Here is a 23,104-nt window from a genome sequence, read left to right as displayed (position 1 = left end):
AGATTTAAAATTTCACAATGTCTGAGATCAAATGGAAACTGATTAATATAAACAGTGAAAAACTGCAACATATTAAAATTTTGATCGTTTGATATAAGAGCATATTGAAATAATAATAATAAAAAAAATTCAAAGTATCTTGAATTTTTGTCACAGTACGTTTGATTAAAAGTCTAAAATAAAAACATAAAAACATGCATCAATTGGTACATAAAGTAATTATTAATATTTATTACTATCAGGGAACTTTATCCAAAGCTAGATTTTTCAGATGAAGTTTTAAAAATTTCCACTTTGTACACAGGTCAGGAATCTGTAAAGATTTACAAAGCTAGTTGCAGTTAAGACACCAAATCTTGCATCATTTTGGCTAGTGTTACCCTCAATATACACAAGACATGCTCAAGCTGTTGACTTGCCTTTTTCAATAAGCCAGCGAAGTTTATGAAAAGTGGTTTTATATATATATATATATATATATATATATATATATATATATATATATATATATATATATATATATATCTTCTCCACCTACGCCTTTTGACGCAAAAGGCCTCGGTTAGATTTCGCCAGTCCTCTCTATCTCGAGCTTTTAAATCAATAGTTCTCCATTCATATATATATACATACACACATATATATTTATATACATACACACACACACACATATATATATATATATATATATATATATATATATATATATATATATATATATATATATATATATTTCCGGTCACGCTCAGAGACATTGCCAGACGTACAATTACTCATTCTCTCCCCGTCCCTCGGAAAGGGAGGAGAATAGTAGTCACACCCTTGTGAGAGGAGGTACCCCGAGAGATATACCCGGAAACCGTGCGAGCATATCTCTAAATATTTAGCTGTCATTTTTGACGGCTGGTGTACACTATTCCCTTAATAATGACTCAGGCAATCACAAGATGCATCTCTTGATTACTAAGATCTTAAACCAATAATTGACAGAGTAATCTATTTCCAAATTTTCCTTTTATTACAACAATGATAATTTTCTTACAGATGGAAAAGAAATTAAATATAACTGGATTATTGAAAATGTCATTCATTTTACTTAGAACTCTCCAATCACTCACATCTTCCTTACAGAGTGAAATATATCAAAACGAAAAACAAGGAAACATGGACCAATCAAAAAAGCTGATAAGGAGATAGGTTATCACGTCTACCTGTTGGAAGGTCCAGTGCCAGAGAGCACAGTGTGCTATGCTAGTGTGACAACTTTTCCTGTGAACCGAGTGTGATATAAAGTGAAGAGACGGACGCCTTGAATGGCATACTTTCAATGCAAAGTAAGTTTTATAATGAAACTCTTTCGTTGTTACTTAATGCTGAGGTTCAAAATCTTGTCTGTAAACAAAAATTGTTTGGAAAATATTCAAACTTAATCATTGTAACGAGAGCATGCTCGTTAAATCTAGATATCAAAATGGACATAAAATGTCAACCATAAAGAATTATACGCCTATGTAAATTTTAATCAGTTAGGGGGAATATTTGAGAGAGAGAGAGAGAGAGAGAGAGAGAGAGAGAGAGAGAGAGAGAGAGAGAGAGAGAGAGAGAGAGAGAGAGAGAGAGAATTATTTCTTAATCCATATGTAATCTTTAGCAGTTGCCAGCTTAGTTACCTTTGATAATATTACCAAATTCTGAAACTTCATCCAAGCATTTCAACTGAATTCTGAATCTAAGAACTGAAGCCACAGACAAATTAATCACAAGAGAACAATTGTTGTAAATGCACCTGTTTATATATATATATATATATATATATATATATATATATATATATATATATATATATATATATATATAAAGCACCTGTTTATATTATGTATTCAAATGAATATATATATATATATATATATATATATATATATATATATATATATATATATATAGGAGAAGCATGATGCTATATGCCCAAGAGCTCGAAACAAGCTTGCCTTTCCCAGAATCAATTTAGACCGTAAGCATATTTGAAATATGTGTGACAACCATGTGCGAACTTGCGGTAAAGAAGGTTAGGGTTAATTCGGTCGACCTTTTGCTCGACCTTCACCTTTGACCTAAGACTGTCAAAACTGAATCACTTCCACGTCTCAACATAACAATTAATCCCTGAAAGTTTCACTACTCTCTAAGTAAAATTGTTTCCGGGAAGCTCTTCACAACAAAGAAAAAACAGACAACCACTGGAGAAAACATAACCTCCTCCCAACTTCGATGACGGAGGTAAAACTGCACACGGTCATGGAAAAACCTTAGTACACCTTATATCTAAGGGATAGGAAACAAGTCAACTAAACAAGTATGGGGCAAGGTAAGTCATCTTTTTTTTTTATTTGGAGGCAGTGAAGAGTTAACCACATAAACTATAAGAAAAGGAAATATTCATTCAACTCGAAATCTACCACAAACACACAAACTACACTTTCTATTTCATAATGGTGTTGATTAAATGCCAAGTCTACATCACTGTAGGGCAACAAATCTTTTATTCAAAAGCATATTTTGAGGAAAGTTAGGAATTAGTATATTTCTTATCTATCGGGTAAGAAAAGCGCATGGCAAGTGTATCTACAGATAAAAATAGTCCGTGATCCTCACACTTGTTAGATATGGAAAGAAATTAAGACTTAATACCTCCGCCAACGAAGTTGGAAGGAGGTTAAGTTTTACCCACTATTTGTTTGTTTGTGTGTGTGTGTGTGTTTTTGAACACCTTCTTAGCCACTATTTTAATCGTAGAGTAATGAAACTTGCAGGGATTGCCTATTATGTAAAAAGCTAGAAATAATTAAATTTTGGAAGATCACGGTCAAAGGTCAAAGTCACAGTCAAGCTAAATGTCCAATTCACCTAATCAGCCAGAAGTTTGGACATCGTTGTCACAGAGACTTCAAACTTAGTTCACATTTGAGTGTATGAAAATCCACGCCAATTAATACATGTTAATGTCGAAGGTCAAGATCGAGTCCAAGGTCAAGGTCAAGGTCACGCAACAAGTCAAATTCTGGTCGTCAACCGTAAGGCCACAATTTTAATCGTAGTAATGAAACTTGCAGAGATTTTAAATTATGTAAAGACCTGGAAATTATTAAATTTTGGAAGGTCAAAGGCCAAGGTCACGGAAGAGCAAAACGTCCAAAATCAGTCCAAAAGGTCGAGAAATAAGCTGCCCTGGCGGAGGTCTGCGCTCTACTGAGTACCTCTCTAGTTTAGTCTATTTCATTCAAGAAAGACAAGAAAAATATTTAATCTACTTTATATCTGTGGGAAAAGGAATGCAGTTACCACATATCTGACAGGGAAGGGAATGACTCAAATTACTTTGTGTGTCAGGCAAAGGAAGGCACTTAAAATTTAGGGCGTGAAAGGACATATTAGTGTACCAAGACTAATTTATAATCATATAGCATGGATAAGTTCTCCGTCTACTACTTCATAACACGAAATATTGTTGGCATTACAATGGGCAAACTCATTTCCATTGAAAGACGTGAATTTATCCATGTTAAGGATAGCATTGCTGATAACAAACACCGAACAAAGAAGTCTCCACCGGTTATCTCGATCGTTATAATCATTATCTACTATCGTAACTAAATCTCTGAAGACCTGAAAGATTCAAATGAGTAAGCAGCTTACATTATGATAGAAAAATAAACAATAAAACATAATCCATCCATCCATATACCAAGGCACTTCCCCCAATTTTGGGGGGTAGCCGACATCAACAAGAAACAAAACAAAAAAGGGGACCTCTACTCTCTACGTTCCTCCAGCCTAACCAGGGACTCAGCCGAGTTCAGCTGGTACTGCTAGGGTGCCACAGCCCAACCTCCCATAATAGAGTTCATAAAGAAAAGCTAAATATCTGAGGGGGGACTAGCTCCCATTAATGCATAAAAATTACAAGTGTAGAAAAAGAACGGTCCTACAGTACAAAAAGTAATCGAAGAGGTACTTCCAAAAGATGAAATCCCGCATCAATAGAGCGGTCCTTTTGAAGAAAGACAGCTATGGAAAGGAACCTGAGTAGATGAGGGTATAATTGAGATATTGCATAATTATGGTTATAGCTTGACAGGTGTATGTTATAAGGAAGGAGAGGTTCAAATGGAATAAGTGGGTTGAAGGAGTGTTCCACTGTGAGATTACTCCACTGTGTAAGAGGAGGAGTGGTATATGGGAGAGTATTAATCATAAGGTCATTTTATTATTAAGTAAACCATAGGTGTACAAAGTGGGATTCTGAATTTTTTTTTATCAAATATAAAAAAGAGAATATGAATTATAAGACTATACAGTAATGTTATGAAGTAAACCCAAAGTGTAAACAGAGAAGTTTGGAACAAAATTGTTTCAAATGTCATAAAAATAAAACGAGAAGGTAAAGTTGCCTTGATGGAGTAGAAAGATTGGTCCACTGTATAAGAGCAGTGAAAGATGTGAGAGCATGAATCATGAGGGCACATTGCTATAAAGTAAACATGAGGTGTACTAAGTTGTATAAAGTTGTTTCAAATATATTAAAAAATAAAACAAGAAAATGTAAAATTATCTTAATTGAAAATGCCAGTCAAAAGTCTCACAGTAAAGATAAAAAAGGTCGACTCAGTGTCAGTTGGAAAGTTACAGGGCTTGATAAACTAATGAAATTACCACCACAAATATAAGACATTTGTCATAACCCAACACCTGGGTACCATTAACCATAACGTTCCTCAGTTTTAGTATAAAAATGCCATCAATAGTATCTTTTATGATACAAGTCAAACGTTAAAAGTTACTGGTATCGATATGTTCAAGTTTGTGAATTCAATCACAGACAATCTAGATCTCTTAGGAACTGACTGGTGTCTGTCACTTAGGAAAAGCCAAGCTTAAAGAAAATAAAGACCACACGTTCTTTCAATTGAATACAAAGCAATAACAAATATCTTACAATAAAAAAAAATTGTATACGAAACCAATATATTGGGTTTTCAGATGAATCTAAATTAAAAAGGGCGAGAAACCGGTATAAATGTTTTATTTCAGTATAATTTTAGGACAAAGTAGTTAAGCTCTGATCAAAACACAAGATATCAAACCAGGATATGTTTCATATATTTTAATTTTACTTTTTTTCTTTAGCAATGGCCCTGCTGCAGTGGACAAGCTTCTTCCTCATAGCAACAAATGTGATGAGCCAAATACTTCTAGAGTCTGGTAAGATTATGCAAAAAAAAATCTCATTGTAACCTTTGTTGTTACATGTTGCAGTGTATATAAAAATCAAACCAATGACGCCGTGTTATATCTTAAGCTTTACTTTGAAAATGGATAGTCATACAATCAAAACCACTAGAACACCCAAACCTTAGCAAGACTAAAATGCATGATCATACTTTCAGCATCTAAAAGTTCCATTCAACTATACATCACAAAGATCAGCAAGGTCTCGAAACAGGAAGACCCCACCGGAAAGGACCATAACACCAAGGTAGAAATAGCTCCTCACGACCCTCTTTACAACATTGAAGAGTGGAAACTAATTTTCCAATCAGATGATGGAAGCACGACGACTCTGAAAAAGTTGGTTGACGCCAGTAGACCCTCAGAGGAAAAGGAGTTCCTTTTCGAGGGCAATCTGCCAGACTCAAAATACATCTTCCTTCAAGCACTAAATGAGGAGCAAGTCGTCGCCATGGACTTTTTGGGGTTGCCTATTACAGGTGGGTTCTACTATCTGAAGATGTCTCTTTTAAACTCGTACATTTGTTCATGTATGTCATTCAAGGGGCTGCTCTCTCTCTCTCTCTCTCTCTCTCTCTCTCTCTCTCTCTCTCTCTCTCTCTCTCTCTCTCTCTCTCTCTCTCTCTCTCTCTCTCTCTTTCTCTCTCTCTCTCTCTTATTCATACAGGTTTGTGTAGCTTTAAGTCTAGATATCTAGTCTAAAATAAACATCACATTAAATTCTGCTGTAATTTCTTTCTAAAGTGTAAAAATGTAACACTAACTTACTGACTGTTATTACCTTTGATTAATTTCTTATATAATTTACAATACCTTTTAAATTGTAAATGCATGAATTATAACTTGATTTCTTCACCTTTACTAAAAAAAAAAAATAACAGATCTCCAATCAAATGTGGCTTGGGTGGGTGATGAAAAGTCCAGCTTATCATCTTCAGTCAGAGTAGCAGTAGGTAACCGCTTAACCCATATTTCAGTAGGCGAACAAAACTGCTCAAGCATTGATAGTCCATGTTACTTTATTTCACCAAATCCTAAGCCTACAATCATAGAAAGGTGTCTCAAGGCCTCCCTAGGATCCAGTAAAACGGTACAGCTCTGTGATGCGAGGGAAACATCTTTTCAAGGCAAGAGATTACTGTATTACAAACACCATAATAAATAAAACTAACTAACCACTTCCCAATGTAAATGTTCAAAATGTACTGTAATAGTACTGCTATAATATTTAATTGAATTCTTGGAATAATTATTATTTTCTATTGGATAAAAACTAAACATTCTAGAAGCCAAAACTAATACTATGCTTGCTTACATTTCAGAAATGTCTCAGACACCATCTCTGTTTCTTCGAAATGCGAAAACTATGGAAGTCACAGTGGACACAGAGGATAAAAACTTGGAAATAGAAGTTGTAGTTTTTGACTCTGAGGACCCCAGTAATGTGTTTTCAAACAACAGTTATAAGTGCTATAAACCTAAGGATCAAACTGAAAATGAAAGTGGAAAATATAAGTGTTTGCATGAGTTCATTTTGCCAGAGGAAAAAGAACACATCATGGTTCTTGTTGTTCATATAGATGTCAATGGCTATGTCAGTGGATCAAGTTTACAGCATTACAAAGGTACAGTATATCAATATCGAAACTTCCACCTTTAGAATTATTCTCATCTTGTTTAAATTGAAGTATACAAGTGACCCAGTACTCAAGCTTAGAGGAAAACTCCAAAATGAAATCTAGCAACATCTATAAGAAATTTTGTGTTTTCTCATAGATATAAATGCTTGAAGTCTTTCAAAGAGGAGTATACCCTGGTTCCAGAGGGAATCATCATTGAAAGCTTTTTACCATGTAGTTTATTAGTAACAGGTAGGTGAGGAGTAGGGATACCCAATCACCCATCACTGAATGCAAACTTCTTATTTCCAAAGGTACCAAAGCCAAAGAGGGGTTAGTTTTACATTGGGATTATATGTCTTTAAAAATTATTTTGAAACTAGGAGAAAATACAAACAAGCTTCAAGTTTTACAAATTTTCCTACAAAAATAAATACCCTCACCAATGTGAGATGTCTTATGAAATGTATGTTGATACCATTCAGAAAGGCCAACATCCTATTCATGAGTTAAGCAAGGGGTAATATGATTCTTTCAACCTCTCAATTAAGTTTGGCGTAGGATATCAAGGGTTGTAGGATCCTGTGCCAGAGTATAGCCATAATGAGGAACTTTAAATTCTAGGAAGATTTCATGGGATCCCTGTTTCTCATGAATATTGCATAACTAAGGAAGACACAGATTAAAAGGACACCACTGTAAATAATTATGCTATGTGCCACCATATGCCACTTTCCTACCCATTAAAAGGAAGGCACAAGAGTCCCACCTACAGATTGAAGCCTTAGATAAAATACTTTGTTATACATATCATGCCTCATGAAATCAATACCAGCACACACACAGCCGTGACCACTGTTCTCTAGATGGATGGGAAGATCAAGGGAAAGAGGCCATAGTCACTAATTATTTTAGCGTATGAACTTTATCATAGAGATGGTTAGTGGTCTTTAAATACCACCTGAAGACTAACATTAGGCAAAATAGCTTCTCATTTGGATCATCTCTTACAAAGTTCCAAAAACTTTGCTGAGTCCTAAAGTGTGTGTATGTGGGGTAGGGTGTCCCAAGCGTATATAGGTAGAAATTCAAAGTAATGATATCAAATCCAGCACATGCTGCTCTGGTTCCTTGTCAAATGAAAATGATTCCACCAAATTTTCATGAACATTGGGCAATATTTAATGGTCGCGCAAAATGAACGTTTTTATAGCTCCTCTGAGATTCGACCTTAATTTCCATCAAACAATAAAATTCTGGCTTTTTCTTCTATTGCATATAGACCGACAACTAATGGCTGCAGAAAGTTCATATTTATTGAAACTATTATACAATACCATTGAAAGAAAATAAATATAAACTCCATTAAATTTCCCTTTTCAATATATTGATAATATAATCATCATAAGGAAAGATATTTTACCTCATCAACAATTACGTCTCAGGACAACTAAATTTTTATCAGTAATGTAACTGATGCATCGACTTCTGATTTCCTGCAGAAAACAAAGATCTTCTCTTCTTCTTACTCCAGTACATTCTTCTTGAGTTCCGCCTTCCTTTTTTTTGGGACGGCTTTCGTGTGGAGGCGGGCAAGCTTCAAGAGGAACTGGGTTTGCCTTTCTTCCTTCGTCCGTCTGCCTAAGAAGCGTTGAATGAGGGCTATTCCTCGTTCTGCGAGGTCGTTCGTGACCTTCAGGACACCAACTCGCTTCTTTGTGCACTTGAAACTCGAATCTGTGTTCCATGTTTCAGGAAGGTCGGCTCCTGGGAATACCTGCCTCCTAGGACACTTTTGAGAAGCTCCATCGACCGCACTGAGCAAAAGGCGGAAAGCGGCCCGTTGAGATTGATTGGTGTCTTCGACTCGGTGCGCCGTGGATTCTTGGTCGTTGAAGGACTCTTCATCCCCTCTACCATCGCTGCCTTCTGCTCCGGGCTGATGCGGTCATCAAAGATGGCCTGTCCAATCAGATCCTCATAAATGTACCAGAGATGGCGCCGCATCGCACGTTCCACAACCGACGCCACCCCATTGTCGCAGATCCTCTACACGTCAGTTATGAAGTCCAGGTCGTTCTTGGCTGCGTAGGACGGAATCATTGCCTCGTTCCAGTATTTCGAGTAGACCATGGTCACAAAGAATGCCACTAGACGGATCTCCGCCAACTCCCGCCAGCTCATCTCTAGCTGGTCATGGAAGAGCATGATCTTCACGGCGTAGATGGCCTTGGCCATCCATCTGGCCATGTGGTAAGCACCAGGAGCACGGAAGGATGTAGGGACTCCTCCTCCAAGGTAGGCCACGCTGAGCAAGATTATCTCTTTGTAGTCTTCGCGTGGATGATTCCCACAGTCAAGCAGATGTTTCAAGTGACGAAGCATCTCAAGGCGGTGAGCTTCTTCGTCGTATGACAGAACAGTCAATGTCAGGGGCTGTGGTCGGCTCTGGTCAACAGAAGGCCAACGATTCTGGAGCCTCTTGAAAATGGATATGTCAGAACCAGATGATGGGCCCATGCAAGCCACGAAGACATCCTTCAGAACAACTTCCAGGATGTGGTAACGGCATGTCAACCACACCAGGGGCTTCTCCAGTGCATGTTCAATCCTGATACATGCTCCTTGAACCATCCCCGTGTTGGCTGCTATCGTGTCGAATGACATTCCAATGATGTTGCCCTCCAAGCTGTCTTCCTGCACCAGCTTCAAGACTGTTTCCGTAACAGCTTGTCCTGTTCCGTCAGAAGACACAGGAACACCCAGAAGTTCCTCCGTATCCTCCCCAGACACCAAGACGGCGACCCTCTCCTCCAATGACCTTCCGTCCGCTAGACTGGGTAACAACTTGCCGTCCCAATGCAGCACCAAAGGGACTTCAGGCTTGAAGGAGAGAGACATGGCAATCTCTTCACGGTTCTTGACTCTGGCCCGGTGGATTGACGAATGGGACACAGTGATACGTTCGATGTCATGGCCGAGGCTCATTGCAGCAGCGGCGTAGGAGGATGTTGCAGCACGGACGGACAGGTTGTCGCGTTCCCAAGCAAGGGTCAGCTCCTTGGTGAGCTTGTTCTCCTGGGGAAGTCGACGGCGTCGAGATGTAGCTGGTGTCGGGGATTTGAAATCGTCCTCCGTGTCTTCGTTGGCTGATGAGGATGAAGTAGAAGACTCTAAAGCCACGTTACGATCAAGAGTGGATGACAAACCAGCCGCGTCCTTCTTCTTCATCTCCTCCATCCTTTGTCTCTTACGTCTCTTCTCCTCAGTCGCTTGTTTCAGCTTCTCGTCCACGCCAGCCATGGAGCAGCTCTGCCGGTCCTCCCTCTGAGCCTTCAAGAATGCCTCGTCTTCCTCAGGGATCTTCGCTTCCATCGCCTTAGAATGAGCGATGTCGAACATATCTTCGAGGCTGTCTCTGAAGATGCATCTCTTCATTTCTTCCATCTCTGTTTTTCGTGACTTGGATTTCGCCAAGGTGCAGTACTCTTTGTACAGCTTGAGGATCTTCTTCTTCACCACGATACATCCGACGTCAGAATGTTCGCACGTCGCCACACTTCCATGACCTTCTCAGCTGTAGAAGCTGCTGCAACAAGAAGAACCTCCTTCTGGATCTTGTGATGGAACAAAAACACCTGGAGAACCTCGCCTATCGACGGAAGACGATTCCCCGGAAATGACGATGTTGGGGACTTCTTCAGTAGCCATACAACTTCCTTAGATCGTGTTTTACACGCCATTACGTTAGACTTGGAAACAAAAAATGACAGAATAAGTTTCACACACCTTAGCCTATCTCTCTCTCTCTCTCTCTCTCTCTCTCTCTCTCTCTCTCTCTCTCTCTCTCTCTCTCTCTCTCTCTCTCACACGTCTTTCCTGTTTCCTCTCTCTATTACCTATCTTTCACACCCACCTTCCCTCACCTTCACCAAATAAACAAAGTAACACAGAAAAATATTTGTTATTGTAAAATAGAGCTCACCTAATGCCCCTACAACACTGACCGCTGCACTCTATGCCAGTGACCGCTGCACAACTTCACTCTCTGACTCCCAGCAGAAAACTGAATGAAATGCACGACCAGTAAAAGACGAGATAGGCAGCTGAAAATTTTCCTGTTTAAACTTGTCACGACAGGAAACAAGGGCAACAAGTGCTGGAGTGTGTCCGATTCACTTCAGTTTCTTGGGACACCCTAGGGGTGGGGGGGATTGAGACGTTCTCACAGCTCTCGTCACAAACTAACAATCCCTAAGTTTTCACCACAAACTGACAAATCAATGAGAATGAGAGGGCCACCAAGGCTCAGTATGCTGCACTTAACTTGAAAAACCAAGAAGTTTGTCAAAATACTTTGCTAAAACAAGAGGCAACAAAAGAACAGTCTTGAATGTGAGCCAACTATCCAAAGCTCGTCTAAGAACTCTAACAGAGCTAAAGTTCAACCTAGAGAAGATTAATATCCCCGACCAAAATCCTGCTTCATAGAAAGAGAGATACATCTCACTCCAAAGGCTTGAGTTTTTTATTCGGGGGGGGGGGTTTAGGGGAGGAACTGCTCAAACTACTTCAAATGCTGAACAACTCAACTGAAGCCACGAATTCCCTATCCTACAATCAGAACACTTGATTCAAGGCTGCGTAATAAATATTGGCTAAGGCTACACAGGGAAGTTGTCTCAGTGAAGTTTAACAAGGAAGTCGGTGATCTTTTGAGCAGTGGCTTCGACCAGAAAGAAAAGACTATTCTGATAACACCTATAACAGATGATTAACTCCTCTTGGTAGAAGAATACTGAGGACTACTGACAGCAAACGACAATCTGAGTAATTCTGTGACAAAAACCTCAGAATCATAAAGTTTTCTGAGTAGACTCTAACCATAAATTATTTGTAATTTTACAGCCTCATGGGACCTCAATGTGGGACTAATGCAACAAGGGTAGCTGTTTTGACACAAACAAAATATGCCAGCATTTGGCTTGTGGCCAACAAGGACCCACATTGCTCAGTTGATTACTTGTCCGATTAGGCTGAATGGTTGAAAAGCATACACATCCATGTGGTTCCATGGGCACTGAAAGGCATCCTCCATCATAGAGTATTAGTCAAGGATGGCAGGATAGAAAAAGGATATCATTATAACCTGGCCCAGGCAATTAGTTTGTCAAGACATCTTTCCTGAGTTTAATGTACCAAACTGATAACTAGACAGCATGGCGATTCATCCATTAATGCACCTGTAAAGTCAACTTGCAATGAAGCTTAGAGTGGCTTCTGGAGGTAACTTGGAGTGACAACTGGTAAGACTACTCTCTGACACTTAACTCCTACCAAATCAGATTACTCACATACACCATCCCTCCCCTAGCAAGTGGCTCAAAGGAGAGTTTGAAAAATGGTGTTACTCCCTACATCTTCTTCAAATTATGAGATTGGGTTCAATGCTTCTGCAGAGGAACTTTCCTAGACCATTATACATACAAGAGAACACAATAATCTACCAAAAGTACTTGTACAAGTCAGCACGCAGAGGATTTTCATTCATATTACACTCCAATCACACCAAGGGTCTAGTAGGCTGAGAAGAGCCCTTCCATAATACAAAGACAGAGTCATCAACCCAAACAGTGACCATCCACAGGACTGTGGCACCAAGTAAAATATCTGGAATTGACAAAGCCTGAGACCTGGCCATGATTGGAACACATTGGTGTATAATGAACTCAATTCTCACCAAAACTTCAAGTATATGTACAATATCAGAATCAGAGTCAGTATACCAAATACTGGGTTTTGGGAAGACACCAATAATATTAGCATGTGTGCATTAGAAAATGGTAACATGTATTGCAATCATCCCAAGGTGCTAGAGACAAAGACAAAGGGGGCGAGTGTAACTCATTTACGGATGGGTTTTTGTACTAGTGCCTGTGAGCCTTATGTAGATGTTCCTAAGAAGCAGAACGTTTATCATACAAAGAAAGAACTATTCTCTCTACAGCTACTGAGAGAAGTAGAGTAGAAAAAAAAAAGAATTTGGGACAGAAAAGATCCAGTCAGCAAAAAGAAGCAAGCATACCTATGAACCTGACATATACTCTAATGAAGATCTTTTCAACTTCTTTGCAAAGGAAAGAATCCTTGTCTTCTCGATTCTTTAACCTATCCTAAGACAGAGAAGATGAGGAAAAATAAGAGGAAGAATTGGATATCTAGAAAAGAAGAGTTAGGAGTGTATTTGTGGTTTTACTTTTTTTATGTGATTTCAACCTCTAATTCCTAGACTTAACAATTGGACAGAAGAATGTCCTGAGAGATATGAAAAATCCTGGTATTTTATATGATCATGAAACATTTTACTGATAGCCTTAGCAGCTGCAGAGGGGGGTTCCACGAAGAATTCCGGAGTAAGAACATTTAAAAGAACCGTTACTGACCACAAGGCTATACAGATACACTCTATAACTGCACAACACAAATCTCACCAGCCATGCCATAGATGGCCGTACTGTATTCAACGTCAGACTGCATCAAAACATTCAGAGTAGCCAACTGTGTAGTAGCAGAGGTGAGTAGTAAAAGTGCTCAGTCAGAACCCAGACCATGGATAGGCACTGGCTAGCCATTTGTCTCATCGCAGCACAGGCTAAAGGTTCTATCTTCTTTGGTCAGATGTCCCCCATAAGCCAAGAGCCCGGGGAGAATAAACTGAATCAAAGTCTGCAGAAAGAGCAGAAGAAAAAAAAGAGAAAACATTTCAATTTTAAGGTTCTAGGTAGACTATGGTGACCTGGTCCCTGTCAAAGGGACAAGCGAGATTGAGGATCCATCACCAAGAGCGATATAAAGCATGTGCATACACTCCCTTTCGCCCTTGACACTTCAACCACACACTTTTTGTTTGAACAGCCTTCCACCATTCCAGAGGTCCATAGCTAAAATAAATAAAACAGGCAATAGTCAAAACCAAAGCTTGTCCACATTAGTGCATTTAGTTCCAATAATGTAAAGACTAATTCTGCTACAAAATGTATGTAAGGTTTACAGTGGGATGGGTAGTAATACCATGCCTTAACTATCGGATATTAATCGACCAATTTACCATGATAAAAAGCTTTAAATAAAAGTTTCTTGCCTGTGCCAGGTAACTCTGTATTTCTATATTAACGGTGAAGGTTTGTATTCTTGTAAGAATATCTTGAGATTTATTGAACATATAGCTTTAAAGTATTTATTACACATAACTTCTAAATTGTTAACTGATATACATCACTACTCGAAGTCCTCCACACTTAAAGATTACATTAAGGGTTGTTCACACTTTCGGTCCGATTAGTGTCTTGGCAAAATTACAAATATAAGGTAAAAGCATAATGGTATAGGAATATTTTCCAGCAATACTTGGAAATGTATTTAGGCAGTGAACATTATCCTGTTATTGTACATATTGATTTTTTTCTATCATAACCGGAGCGAGACTGGAGCGAAAGCGGACTGAAGCAAAAGCGGACTGGAGTGCTAGTGTGAATGCTTCAATTTAAAATCATGTAGCAATATTTGACCGGACCGTGACTGGAGCGAGAGCAGAGCGCGACCGGGCCAATAGTGTAAATCAACCCTAAACGTTAAAAGTTTCACTTCTAAAATCAAATAGCTAGACTATGCCAATAGCAATTAAATTGATTATTTTTCACTTTTATTTAACTAAACTTCTTATAACTAATTTCTTAATGATTCGCTTCACATTTTACTTCTCTTTGCAGGCAATCTACCAGACTCTGAAACAGTCACCATCATTGTTGCAACTCTTGTGGGCATCATAGCATGTGGGGCAGTCCTCATTTTGCTAACCATGATTTTCTTGTAAGTACATTAGTAGCAGTACAGATCAGTAGTTATCAAGTATAACAATATTCTGAACAATCACAATGTTATGTCAAGTTCACGTTGTTGGCATAAGTTTCATTTCCGGATTTAATGCCCTAATTTTCACCCCGAATTTTGCATTGTTCAGATTTTGGTTTAGAAAATATAAAACAGGAATGAAATAAATCACGAAAAGGTCTATTTCAGTATAATACGCTAACTAGCACATCTTAACTAAACAAATTCCCACTACTAGGGTACTCTGCAACCAAATTCTATCCCATTAAGATCCACACCATATATATATATATATATATATATATATATATATATATACACATATATATATATATATATATATATATATATATATATATATGTATATGTATATATATACTGTATATATATATATATATATATATATATATATATATATTATCTACAGCAACAGCAACAACAACAAATGCAGACGTTTGTATTCCACTGCGGGACAAAGACCTCAGATGTGTTAATTCATGTCTCGTGTTTTTATCACCACGCTGGCCAGTGGGGACTGGTGATGGTGCAAGATTTTCGTATGATCGATAACAACAAACCAACCTAGTATGGGTGGCCCCGACTAGTACAGCTTCTTTTATCATGGCTATACGTAAACCCTTTTACGTTAAAGTATCCCCACTCAGAAAGGGATATACTGTATATATATATATATATATATATATATATATATATATATATATATACAAACTAAGTGTAAATAAACAAAACTTAGTTGACTCCTGACAAATGATAAATCAATAAAAATCTATAATCACAATCAATATGAAAATGACGGTTGTACTTCAATGGGTAGGAGAAAATATTGCCTGGATATACAAAACCAATTTGGATTGCAAATTTAAATAAGCCTATTAACTTGTACCAGCAGAGAGTGAAGAGCTCTCATTCTAAAGTGTGTAGATTTATTTCCATGTTAAAAAGTGTTGTCTTTCATGGATATACATACATACATACATATACCAAGGCACTTCCCCAAATTCTGGTGGGTAGCCGACATCAACAAATGAAATATAAACAAAAAGGGGACCTCTACTCTCTACGTTCCTCCCAGCCTGACAAGGGACTCAACCGAGTTCAGCTGGTACTGCTAGGGGGCCCTCAGCCCACCTCCCCCCGTTATCCACCACAGATGAAGCTTCATAATGCTGAATCCCCTACTGGTGCTACCTCCGCGGTCATCTAAGGCACCGGAGGAAGCAGCAGGGCCTACCGGAACTGCGTCACAATCGCTTGCCATTCATTCCTATTTCTAGCACGCTCTCTTGCCTCTCTCACATCTATCCTCCTATCACCCAGAGCTTTCTTCACTCCATCCATCCACCCAAACCTTGGCCTTCCTCTTGTACTTCTCCCATCAACTCTTGCATTCATCACCTTCTTTAGCAGACAGCCATTTTCCATTCTCTCAACATGGCCAAACCACCTTAACACATTCATATCCACTCTAGCTGCTAACTCATTTCTTACACCCCTTCTCACTCTCACCACTTCGTTCCTAACCATATCTACTCGAGATACACCAGCCATACTCCTTAGACACTTCATCTCAAATACATTCAATTTCTGTCTCTCCATCACTTTCATTCCCCACAACTCCGATCCATACATCACAGCTAGTACAATCGCTTTCTCATATAGAACTCTCTTTACCACAAATCCTTTTCATGGGGTTAATATGGAAGTTTTACAATCTTGTCTATTCAGTGCAAAGAACTATAATGGCCATAAACTATGTTTACTAGAAAAATTATTCACAAGAATTTGGAGATCATATTCTATATATTTAAAACTTTACTTATAAATGGGTTTGTTTACTTAAAAGAATGATGGTCAGATGTTTAAATAAACTTATAGTTTACAGGTTTGTAAGGTGTTATTGTTTGTCATCTGAACAGGCCCTGTCCTTGCTTTTGAAAAAAATGAAGTACCTAATTGAGAGTATTCAGGGTCTTATGGGTAGTGTCACAGGATCTAATGTGTAAATGTTACATAGACAATCCATTTCAGTCTTCTATTGTAAGCCTATACAATAAGCACTAGGCTACAATGTGCATTATAGATCTGTACTACTGAATTTCTGACAATCCATTTTCCCCTTGAAATATTTTGTGGAATTTATGAGTTTTAGCCCCCTTAATGATTAGCCAGAGTGCACTTTCGGGTCTAACACCAGATCAAATACCTAAAGGATCAAATTCATGGGCACATCTAAAAGAGCCAAGCATATGTACACATCTAAAAGATCCAAGAAAATGTACACTCTTACAAATACTGTATATTACATTACTAATGCAATACGTTTCGATACTTATCAATTGGATATTGTAACTATACATATTCCACCATCTTTGATTGACTATGCACAAGTACAAGTTTGAACTTTACATAGTCATTAATCTTTGATTGACAATGCACAAGTACATGTTTGAACTTTACATAGTCCTTAATCTTTGATTGACAATGCACAAGTACATACTTTAACTTTACAGTCATTAATCTTTAATTGACAATGCACAAGTACATGTTTGAACTTTACATAGTCAATAATCTTTGATTAACTATGCACAAGTACAAGTTTGAACTTTATATAGTCAATAATCTTTAATTGACTATGCAGGAGTATATGTTTGAACTTTACATAGTCATTAATCTTTGATTGACAAGGCACAAGTACATTTTTGAACTTTACATAGTCAATAATCTTTAATTGACTATGCAGGAGTATATGTTTGAACTTTACATAGTCATTAATCTTTGCATGACAATGCAAAAGTACATGTTTGAACTTTACATAGTCAATAATCTTTGATTGACTTTGCATGTTTTATCATCTATTTCCAGGCGAAGGAAGCAAACAAGGAGAAGAAAGAAGAGAGAAGCAAGAGAAGAAGAAGATAGCACGAAAGAACCATGTCTCATACCCAAACGTGTCACATCTACATAGAATAACATTATCTTTGAGTAAATTGGGAAGATTTGAAACCATCAGCTTCTCCAGCTTCTCTTCCAGTTTTAGTAAAAGTTTTATCTCTCTGATTCACTGAGGCAAGTGGAGGCGAAATATGAAATAAAAGTTTCAGAGGAAAGTACAAGAAAAACTAGGTTAAAAGTAAACAATTTGCAGTATAAAATTGATAGTATCAGTTTTAGCCTTTACGATTTTACAAAGGAAAAACATAAAAAAGAACAATAAATGCAATAGAAAAGTTTCAGAGGAAGGTACAAGAAAACATAGCGGATAACTAGAAGCATTTTGCAGTACAGAAATGAGAGTATTAGATTTAGCCTTTGTGATAAAAAAAGAAAAAAAAAGTTACAAGTCTTCACTGATGTTCTTCATTATGGTATCTTTATAATTCACATCCTGTATGATAAAAAGAAAACAAACTATAAAAAAGTATCTCTTCTTGTCATTCTCTGAATGTGTCTGAATGATAAATACAATGGAAAACTCTAAACAAAAAAATAATAATAAATAAACGTAAGTGTATAAAATACTTGTAGAATGTAAACAAAATCATGGTATCAAAACAATTTTATAAGGCCTTTTTATACTAATATTAAAGTGTATAAAACAATAACCGAAAGTGTTTCCTTATTTCTTCCTTAAGTATTGACACCTAATCGTTACCGATAATGTCCTTTAAAGATCCTTATTATCATTATTATCATTATTATTATTATTATTATTATTACTAGCAAAGCTACAACCCTAGTTGGAAAAGCAGTATGCTATAAGCCCAAAGGCTCCAACAGGGAAAATAGCCCAGTGAGGAAAGGAAAAAAGGAAAATAAAATATTTTAAGAAGAGTAACATTAAAATAATTATCTCCTATATAAACGATAAAAACTTTAACAAAATAAGAGGAAGAGAAATAAGATAGAGTAGTGTGCTCGAGTGTACCCTCAAGCAAGAGATCTCTAACCCAAGACAGTGGAAGACCATGGTACAGAGGCTATGGCACTACCCAAGACTAGAGAATAATGGTTTGATTTTGGAGTGTCCTTCTCCTAGAAGAGCTGCTTACCATAGCTAAAGAGTCCCTTCTACCCTAAACAAGAGGAAAGTGGCCACTGAACAACTAGTGCAGTAATCCCTTGAGTGTATGAAGACAGAGGAAAGTATGTAAAGAATAGGCCTGACTATTGAGTGTGTGTATGTAGGCAAAGGGAAAATGAACAGTAACCAGAGAGAAGAATCCAATGTAGTACCATTTGTCTAAGAACACCATCACCTGAAGATAAAAAATCAAAAGGTTCAACTTTGCAGCAAATGTTTCTATTTTCAAAAGGCTGATTTAAGTCTCTTTTTATAGTTTATATATGAAAGATCTATTTTAATGTTGTTACTGTTCTTAAAATATTTTATTCTAATTGTTTATTATTTTTCATTGAGTTTATTTATTTTCTTATTTCCTTTCCTCACTGGGCTATTTTTCCCTATTGAAGCCCTTGGGCTTATAGCATCCTGCTTTTCCAACTACGGTTGTAGCTTAGCTAGTAATAATAATAATAATAATAATAATAATAATAATAACAATAAAAATAATAATGATAATAATGATAAAAATAATAATAATAATAATAACAATAATAACAATAATAATAATAATAATAATAATAATAATAAAAACAACAATAACAACAATAATAATAATAATAATAATAATAATAATATACAGTACTTTATATCAGAACAAACTTTCTAGAAAGCATAATACAGTACAGTATAAACTATACAGTACATAATACCTTTACAGATTTAAAACAGTAAAGGAATCTTCTAGACACTAGAATATAAGAAAGTAAAATGTGTAGTCTCATAGATATTTTGTTAAAGATGTATGTAGTAGCTTTATTAACTCAATGTTCTCTAATCTTCAATTAAATATTTGTACTAATTATGTTATCTGTCTCTTTGAATTAGAAGCAGTGAAAACCTATAATAAATATCCACTCCTTATAACGGTTGTGATGGCTGATGTGGTAACGTCCCTGACTGGTGAACGCTAGACTGAGATTCGAGTCCCGCTAAAGCTTGTTAGTTCCTTTGGTCGCTGCTACCTCACCAGCCTTGTGAGCTAAGGATGGGGGGTTTGAAGGAACCTATAGGTCTATCTGCTGAGTCATCAGCAGCTATTGCCTGGCCCTCCTTGGTCTTAGTTTGGGTGGAGTTGGGGGCTTGGGCGCTGATCATATGTATATATAGTTAGTCTCTAGGGCATTGTCCTGCTTAATAGGGCAATGTTACTGTCCCTTGCCTCCTCCATTCATGAGTGGCCTTTAAACATTTAAACTATGAAATTGGTGATTAACAAAATCGAGAATAATGGATACGAAATATAAAACAACCTTAGTTATGAAGGTTGAAGGAACCAGGAAGAGATTCTGACTATAGACTATATAGTTCAATACAGTACAGAATTGTGTAAAGAAAACACAAAAATATAAAGGTACATAAACAGAGTAATAAGATTTTAGGGAGAAAGTAATGGAGAAGAGTAAATTTCTTTACAATGCAACTTTGACCTAGAAACCACCACAAGAGAATGAAGGAAATTTCCAGCCATATCATTCAAATAGTTGCATCTTTTCACTTACCTACTTCAAGCAAATTGACCTTGCCATAATGTTAAGGACATAACTTCAAAGTAAAATTAATATATAAAAGCATTACCCCACAAATCTCAAGTTCATACTACTGGAGCCATAAAATCTGCTTTGAAAGCTAAAGAGGAATAGATTATGTATTTTATATAAAGAAGTAAATGTTTGGATCAAGTTTGGAAGGCAACAGCAACCACTTATGTATTGTAAACAGTGAAAAAGGGATAAATTATACATCTTAGCAAAACAAAACTTGCAAAGTCATTACAATCCAACCTGGAGATGCATATCATTTCATCAGTTCGAATTCAGTTTCAAGTAGCTGACACTTTTTCATTTCTAATTCTCTTTAAATACGTCTCTAGTGAAGAGACAGTTATCTCTAGTATAAATCATGTGGTTTTCACTTTACACTTTGTATTATAAGCATCAATTTCTTTAGTCAAAGTGTGAGTTTACCGACTAAACTCATAGACTTTATGAATCAAATACGTACAGCAGATGAGTTTTGTGATAGTTATAAGACACATCACCTAAAATGTGTCAAAATAATTCTTGTAAATACTAATAAAGCTTTCTTCAATGTCTCTTGAACAGTTTGATGTCGAGAATTATCTTCATAATACACACAATTCTTACATTCAAAATAAACACCAATACCAGTTATATTTGGCCTTAAAATGACGATTTTCGCTAACTACTCTTACTAAGTGCCTGAGCAATTAGTGAAAATCCTTAAGCTGGAACAAAGAGAATGAACACTTGTAATTTTAATTTGACATTTCAGAGTACTGCCGTTGTGGAGTCAGTGGTCTAGAATTAACATCTCTCAAATTGATTTACTAGAATAAATTTTATTCTTGATTTCAATGGAACTGAATAAAGGTGATGAGCTTTGACACAAAATTTTCTGTTTCAGAGCACTGTAATCCGACACTAATAATGTTGTAGAATAACTGAACAGGAGATAAAATTCATATGGGTAGTTTAGAAAAAGTAATATCTTTTCAGAAATACATTTTGATTGTAACCTTGAATCAAGATACGTTTGGTACTTAATGCACTCCAACATGGAACCACTACCCATATCTGAGGATGCTCTTAGAGACATATGGAAGTCCAGTACTATAAAAGCTCCGTCACTCTTTCCCGTGGAAAATTATTTCGACAAATAGATGATTTAGCCATGGAATCTCCACTTGAAAATCTATTTGCTAACATGCATAAGGCATCCATCGAAGAAAAGGCCTTCCTACAGCACAAGAAGTCAAAAACCTATGGACGTTATGTTGCTGACATATTCATCATAACAAAAAGAAAAGAAGAGACAAAAATTAGCTGACCAACTTAGTAGAAATTCCGTTCTCAATTTCACTCAACAAGATGACTAATTCCTGATACAAGTATATAATAAATCAACCGATGCAGGAAGATCCTTAAAGGCTAAAGGTGAATGCCCTGCAGCATACAAAAAGTCAGTAATTTGGAAAGACAGACACTGGACATATCCGAGTTCAACAACTAGCAACCAATAACGGATATCCAAACATCATGATAGAAGAGGCCATAACGAAAAAATTCAACATTTGAAAACCCATGACGCCGAAAACTACCATTGTCTTAGCTTTGGATCGGCCTACTAAGATGAAACGCGGTATTGCCCCATAAGCCCCTTACCAGAAGGTAAAACTTAGAATATATAGCAAACCCAACTTAACTGAGGCTCTTCTAATGAGGAACAATATCACCCCATAAGGACGAAAGGAAGCGTCGTGTACAAACGTATTCTATAAGTTTTCATGCCTGGAGAGGTGTAAATCTCAAAGAAAAGACGACATGGGACACACTACCAAGACACACTGAAAATGTATGCCGACCCACAAAAATCAGGGGCAAGAAACAAACACTATATTGATATCCACAACAGGAAACCTTAACTGAAAGGGTTAATTGATGGAACCCAAATTGTTCACTACAGTTATAATAGCTGGAACTGTAAGCATCTCCCTCCAAACGTCAACATTGAAGATTCAAAGGGATTCTAAATATACGCTCCCTTCAAGCAGAAAGTGGTACGGATATGTTTACTGTATATGTGACCGAATGTCTATGTATTTACATGTATATAAATATATAATCAGACAATATCCTCCTTATAATCTAAGGATCTTTGAAATTTGAAATATTTTCAAATTTTCCATATTTTTTTTATTTTCCAGAGAATATAATTTCAAAATGATTAGTCAAAAATTTTGTAGCACCTCATATATAAAAGGAATTGTAAACTTGTGTTAATCAGTAATCACTTGATAAAGACAGTTACATCGAAACAGTGCTGCAGTGTTTGAATAAATTTAACGAAGTTATAGTTTCTTTCACCAAAGGCTTGCACTTTTTATTACTAGCCAAGCTACAACCCAAGTTGGAAAAGTAGAATGCTATAAGCCCAAGGGCTCCAACAGGGAATGAGTTGAAATAGATCATTCATATATTAAGTCTGCCTATTGAACATAACATTCGCTGCAAGTTCGAACTTCTGAAGTTCCATCGATTCAATTGCCCTATTAGAAAGATCATTCCACAATGTGGTCATAGCCGGAATAAAACTTCTAGAATACTGTGTAGTATTGAGCCTTATGATGGAGAAGACATGGCTGTTA

At 36.8% G+C, this 23,104-nt stretch overlaps 2 protein-coding genes across 2 annotated transcripts in view; one reads left to right on the top strand and one right to left on the bottom strand.

Moving 5' to 3' along the window:
* Window positions 1-23,104, bottom strand: part of LOC137628976 (glutamate receptor ionotropic, kainate 3-like) — a 452,476-nt gene that overhangs the window by 260,331 nt on the left and 169,041 nt on the right. The gene's annotated exons all lie outside the window — the stretch shown is intronic.
* LOC137628911 (uncharacterized) lies at window positions 1,180-17,997 on the top strand. The gene is made up of 7 exons (XM_068360192.1): window positions 1,180-1,334; window positions 5,185-5,259; window positions 5,445-5,765; window positions 6,168-6,413; window positions 6,609-6,911; window positions 14,675-14,774; window positions 17,679-17,997. Exons 1-7 carry the CDS (start codon window positions 1,328-1,330, stop codon window positions 17,779-17,781), a joined length of 1,155 nt encoding a protein of 384 aa, XP_068216293.1. The 5' UTR covers window positions 1,180-1,327; the 3' UTR covers window positions 17,782-17,997.

This window comes from Palaemon carinicauda, chromosome 2 (assembly GCF_036898095.1).
Source record: "Palaemon carinicauda isolate YSFRI2023 chromosome 2, ASM3689809v2, whole genome shotgun sequence".
NCBI classification, from domain to species: domain Eukaryota; kingdom Metazoa; phylum Arthropoda; class Malacostraca; order Decapoda; family Palaemonidae; genus Palaemon; species Palaemon carinicauda.
This window is presented reverse-complemented; position numbering and strand designations above follow the sequence as displayed.